The following is a 6,470-nucleotide window of genomic DNA, read 5'->3' on the forward strand; positions in this document are numbered from 1 at the left end:
TATTTTGCAGTACCTAACTCACTTTATGGTTACTATCTAAATACAAAGACATTCTCTCTGACTTTTACATTTCCTCCAGTTATACTAAGAGTCCTTGATAACTCCTTTCCCTCTTCCTATTGCCTAAGATGGACAGGGAACAAGAGTGGGTAGGTAAGAGAAAGATATGCTTTGTGGTGAATTATATATTTTTAATAAAATAATTTTGAAATGAAAAAAAGTGAACCGAAAATCGGGGGCAAAAGACCAAAATTGCACAAAAATTACCTGCAGATCTTGACGGCAAAGTAAGTCTTTTCTTTGAAGTGGGGGTAGTCTTATACAGCGAATATAGGCTCAAACCTATGTTTTAACTGTAAAATTAGGGGGTCGTCTTATATGCTGGAAAATACAGTAATTTTTGTAAGACATAAATCTGGAAAACTACTGTTATTTATAATATATGTATGTATATATTTCCAGTTAGCTTTTTAGGAACATTGCATAGGTGAAGCAAAATACTGCTTATAAATAATGCATTCTTTTCTAACTTTGAGTACTCTAGAATGATGGTCAAAAGTAATATTTTTATATTAATAAATTTAATATTCCTGCTGCTATTAAAATATAAATTAGTCATCATTTTAGCAGTTTTAATTTATTTCCTTCTAAAAGTTTAAATGCATTATCATTTAGCATTCACTTAGTTACTTCTCCTCAAAAAGAATAATGATAACCTTTGGATAATAAACCTTTTTTAAAACTAACATCGACATCGTACAAGTTTTTGGAATGCTTTCTTAAAATCTTCATTAAAGATTGTATAAATCAGTGGATTTATAAGCGAATTGAGATATCCAAGCCATGCCAAAAAATTTGACATTTCTTCAGAAATTTTACACTTTTCACAGACATTAACAACCAATTCTTTTACAAAAAAAGGAAGCCAACATATGACAAATGCACCCAAAATTAATCCCAAGGTAGTGGCTGCTTTGCGTTCTCTTGTTCCAGAGATCTTTTGCCTTCTCCAAGATTTCTCATGCTTGAATTGAGACCTGGGACTTTTCACAGTGCTTTGAATCTTATCAAAGTCCGTTGATGGATCAGATAAAGACTTTTCTAGCATGTAGGCAGTGGAGACCAGTCTGGTGCTTTTCTCACCACTCTCCAAAAGAACTTGACCATTCAGCTCCTCCTTGGCAATCCTACTGGCTTGCCTCTTGTGGTATAACGTCTTTGCTGCTTTATATATTTTGTAGTAGAGGATCAAAATCAACGTCAGCGGGATGTAGAAAGCCCCAAATGTTGAGTAGATAGTGGAAACAATGTGGTCGTGCTTGATGATGCATTCATCGTCTCTACTAGTTCCTTGGTGCCTCCAGAACAGGGGAGGCATGGAGATAAAAGCAGATATAATCCAAACTACTGCAATCATAATGCCGGCATTCCTGGGAGTCCTCTTCCTGGCGTACTCCACAGCATCTGTGATGGCCCGGTACCGGTCCAGCGCGATGGCAGAGAGATGCAGGATGGAGCAGGTGCAGCACGTGATGTCCACGCTCAGCCAGATGTCGCAGACCACCTGCCCCATGACCCAGCTCTCCCTCACGATGTACACGATGCTGAAGGGCATCACCAGGACGGCGACCAGGAAGTCTGTGACGGCCAGCGAACAGATCAGGTAGTTGGCTGGGTGGTGCAGCTTCCGCGTCACGACGATGGCAGCGATGACCAGGGAGTTGATGGTGGTGGTCATCAGCGCCAGCGTGGACAGCGTGAGGGACACCAGGACCTTGGAGGGCATGCTGTCTAACAGTTCTTCGGAGGTCAGATTGTGATCAGATGAGTTTAAGAACTCCATGTCTTGGTTTGAGAACATTAATACAGCCGAAACATTGGTATCTGTTACAAAGGAGAAGTTCAGAGAAAGCTTTAAATATTTTTCTCTTTCTTTCAGAATAAATCGTTAAAAAGTATAGATGTAGCTTTAACCGGTCAGCCTGCGACTGAAGGGTCCCAGGTTCTATTCCAGTCAAGGACATGTACCTTGGTTGCAAGCACATCCCTGTTAGGATGTGTGCAGAAGGCAGCTGATCAATGTTTCTCTCTCATCGATATTTCTAACTCTCTATCCCTCTCTTTTCCTCTCTGTAAAAAAATCAATAAAATATATTTTTTAAAAAAGTATAGGTGTATGTTTTTCTATAACATTCTATAGATTAAAAAAATGAGTTGAGATAATTCATTTTCTTTTTTTATTAAATTTAATCTAAAAACCAATGAGAACAGTAACAAATAATATCTTTCAAAACATTCTTTGGAATACAGATCAAATAAAATAATTTTTAGGAGCAAACTAAACTATTATTCAGTAAAATCGCTACCATTATAGAATTGCATTAAAAAGCAACAACACTGTGTTAATCCTAGCTATGATTTTCTGTTCGTGCCAGAAAAAGTTTAAAAGCACATGTCATTAATATTTATTTGTGCATTACATAAGAAAATATTATTTTAAAGGCAGTATTTAAAATCATAAACAATCTTGCACTTAATTCAAAGTTATATTAAGGACATTATTATTGGGTTTATGAGGACTAAAAAAAATTTTAATGCATAGTATGTCACAATATAAAGGTTATAAAAAGAAAAGTAAACAAAAATAAAATATTTTTAGTATCTCTCTAACATTCGATGATTGTTTTATGAAATGAGTAAAACATCAGAGTGTTTAGTAGTCTTTGTGGTTAGAAGTAGTTAATTTAGTTTAAAATAAAATAAAATTAGATACAGTAAAATAACCGAACAACACTGCTCATTATTACAATAACACTTCTGACCAAACAACCCACCTACTAAGGTGACTGTGACAGTAGGAGAGCTAAGCATGGCACACACCCTGAAGTGGAAGTTATTCTTTTCTACAAATCACAATTATAATGACCATGTAACCTTACTTTTGAAAGAAGACCCTCTAACCCAGTGGTTCTCAAACTTCCTAATGCCATGACTCTTTAATAAGGTTCCTCATAAAAAAAAAAAAAAATAAGGTTCCTCATGTTGTGGTGATGCCCAACCATAAAATTATTTTTGTTGCTACTTCATAACTGTAATTTTGCTACTGTTAATGAGTCGTAATGTAAATATCTGTGTTTTCTGAAGGTCTTAGGTGACCCTGCTAGTGGTTCTCAATCTGTGAGTCACCTAAGACCTTCGGAAAACACAGATATTTACATTACAATTTGATTCAGTACATGATATTGTTTAATTACAAGTTAAATAAGAGCAATAAGAATGTAATAAAATAAAAATAATTATTTTTATAAGATTTTTTTTTGCATCTACCCTTCTCTCTCCTTGAATAATACTTTATCAGCTGCCTAGATCTTAGGAAGAGACAGAAAGTACATGAAAGTCTGAAACTTTATTCTTACTTGTAATTAATAATAATTTTACCTCTATATCCCTTAAATAATTTTTTACTTTAAATAGTTATGTTTTATTTGTTGAACTAATAGAACAATAATTTAAAATACTTGATAGTTTTATATCAAATGCTTCCTTTGAAGTGTGTGTGTATTATAAGACATTGGCATGCAGCATATTTAATATTCTGCTTCTATTTGGTTTATCAGCACTGCATTTAATTTTTATTTTCTCATATTTATTTAAGGCAGGTTCTGATGGCTTCTCCTAAGCAAATTGAGGGGCAGAAGAAATTTGAAACCTACCACTTGGAAAATGAGTGTAATTGTAAAGGAGTTGTATATCTACATTATAATTTATATCAACACTTACCTGTTTTTAAAAGGTAAGACAACTCCAGATGAAGAATGGAGGCCAAAGTTTCCTCTGCAATTCTAAACCATTTGTTCTGGAATTTAGTTGGCTTCAGAATCACCAGGGGGGCTTGGTAAAACACAGATGATTTGGTCCAAGTCTCTGGAGTTTGAGATTTGGTAAATCTGGGGCAAGAGCCCAGATTTACATTTCTAACAGGAGCCCAGGTGATGCTGATGTTGCTGGTCCTGGAAGTCAGGTGGGTGGTGGGTAATCAATCTGGTTGTTCCTCAGCCCTTTGCTAATCCTTTCACTGCTGTAGCATTTATGAGTTCCTCTCATTGGCATCAGCTCTGACATTTCTACTGTACAATTTTCTCAGCATCTCTCTTTTTCTAACATTCCTAACTTACTTCTTGGAGTGTCTCAAATAAAAGATCTTACTCCTACTTCTGATGGTTCCCTATTTTTTTTTTTTTTTTTGAGGTCTTAGTGCAGCTCTTGGACCTCCTACTCTAGACTTTTTAACTCCCATCTAACCTCATCATTTACACTCCTTTCAGCCTATAGGAGTTGTGCCATATGACCCTATTTCCTAACACAATATTGGATCTCAGGTCCTGAGGCCTAATGGTGTGTTTATCAGCACCATCAGAACTGTCATGAAAATCCTTGATATATGCTTTTAATATCAGTGGACCTCACAGTCTTTAGCTGTCTTCCCTAGAAACATCTCGGGTGGGCCTGAGGGGTCAATGGTCAGTGGTGAAATGCTTACTCCAAAGCCATTTAGACATCTTGAAAACATGGTCGATAAATTAATTTCTACCTTCCTTCCAATTTTACCACCATTATCCCATCATAAAATTTGCACTATGTATTCCATAAAAGGGCTTAATATTTTCTTAATTGGTTGATTCTTTTTCTAGATTATTTAGCATTATGAGAATTCATTTAAAAGTGCTGATATTTCCCATGTTATAAGCAAAAATAACTTTCCACTTTAATTTACCTGATAATTTTGGCACACTAGCCTCTTCAAGAGATAATCTTCAAATTACATTTTGAGTAGAATATTAAAAAAGAGAAACTGAAAACAGTTCTGTGTGTTTCTGTAATAAAACATAATTGTGTAAGAAAAAAGGACCAGCTTATACTAAGAAAGTAAATTACCTAATAATTCAACTACTCTAAGCATCACATTGTAGCATTCAAATTAAGTTCAATAAAATGATATTTAGTATTAAGGAAAAAATGTGTCACATAAATTCTATTACAGTTCATAAGAAATCTTTTCAGTATTAAATTTAGAAAAATTAATCTGATAGTGTATTTATAGAAAACAAAGAAAATAGGAAAACAAATGCAGCCAGTTGCAATTGGGTTCCTTTACCTTTTTGTTTATTTTTCTTGCCACTTACAATTAGATTTTCAATAAATAATGTACCATTATTAATTCAAACACATCCTGTAATCAGATTTGTTCATATTCCTTTACATCTAAAGTCCCCATGGTGCCAAAACCGGTTTGGCTCAATGGATAGAGCATCGGCTTGGGGACTGAAGAGTCCCGGGTTCGATTCCGGTCAAGGGCATGTACCTTGGTTGTGGGCATATCCCCGGTAGGGGGTGTGCAAGAGGCAGCTGATCGATGACTCTCTCTCATTGATGTTTCTGGCTCTCTGGCTCTTTCCCTTCCTCTCTGTACAAAATCAATAAAATATATTAAAAAATAATAAAATAAAATAAAATAAAGTTCCCATGGTGAGTCCTCATGGTGCTAGGGGCCACCTCTGGGTTACTGAACATAGGCAATGTCACTCAGGTTTCTCCTACTCTTAACACATAGATTGTATTCTGTGTTTTGAATGACTTCATCAAATAAGAGCTGGGATTACTCTTTAAGTAGAGCCTGTATTCCCATTGACTATATGTAGCCTCTTTGATAATAATTCAATGAGAAAAACTTCCCAGGATTTACTCAGCATGAATATTTGCCATTTTTTTTTAACTAGCTACATGATACATTTTACTCCTCTGCTTATATACATTAAAAAAATATAATATTAACTTATATTCAGTTGTCTGTTTATCTTAATGTCCAATTATATTGTTCCTGTTCAGGTTAAACTATATGCTCCTAGTTTAACTTACTTTAGATTATATAGACCTGGAAAGGTTCATACACACAGTTTTATTAATAACATGAAAGTAACATTCAGTTCGCTCAAAAACTCATGATAACGTACAAAGTTGGCTGCTCCAATTAGAATAACAATAATACTTGTGTTTTCTGAGTTTATACTTCTCCAGGAATATTAACTGCTTTAATGTATCAGGCCACTGATATAGGTACAGTTATTTTCTCCCATTCCAAAGGTAAGAAAAATGAAGTATAGAGGTTTAATTAATGTTTCTATAATAGCAATATAACTGACTGATGGAACAAACCATTTTACTGTCTGTGAGAGAGTTGTTAATAACTCTTCTAATATTGAGGTTGATAAAATAACTATTTTTTCTGTAAAATATTGTTACAGAGTAAGAATTGTATTCAAATGAAGGCAAGTATCCAATAGAATGAACTGTTTATTTCTTTCTGGGAATGTTTAAGATAATGACCAGGTTTAAATGTGTATATTTGTGTTCAAATTATAATAGTAGAAATGTTTTCATAGACTTTTCAAACATCTTTTATTGCTTTTTCA

The 6,470-nt window shown here is 34.5% G+C and overlaps 1 protein-coding gene across 1 annotated transcript; it reads right to left on the minus strand.

Annotated features, from left to right (window-relative positions):
* Window positions 1-562: 562 nt before the first annotated feature.
* On the minus strand, window positions 563-1,880 carry HTR1F (5-hydroxytryptamine receptor 1F). The gene has a single exon (XM_036446216.2). The coding sequence runs from the start codon at window positions 1,859-1,861 to the stop codon at window positions 743-745; it is 1,119 nt and encodes a 372-aa protein (XP_036302109.1). The 5' UTR covers window positions 1,862-1,880; the 3' UTR covers window positions 563-742.
* Window positions 1,881-6,470: the final 4,590 nt, after the last annotated feature.

Source organism: Pipistrellus kuhlii, unplaced genomic scaffold (genome assembly GCF_014108245.1).
Source record: "Pipistrellus kuhlii isolate mPipKuh1 unplaced genomic scaffold, mPipKuh1.p scaffold_m20_p_2, whole genome shotgun sequence".
NCBI lineage: Eukaryota > Metazoa > Chordata > Mammalia > Chiroptera > Vespertilionidae > Pipistrellus > Pipistrellus kuhlii.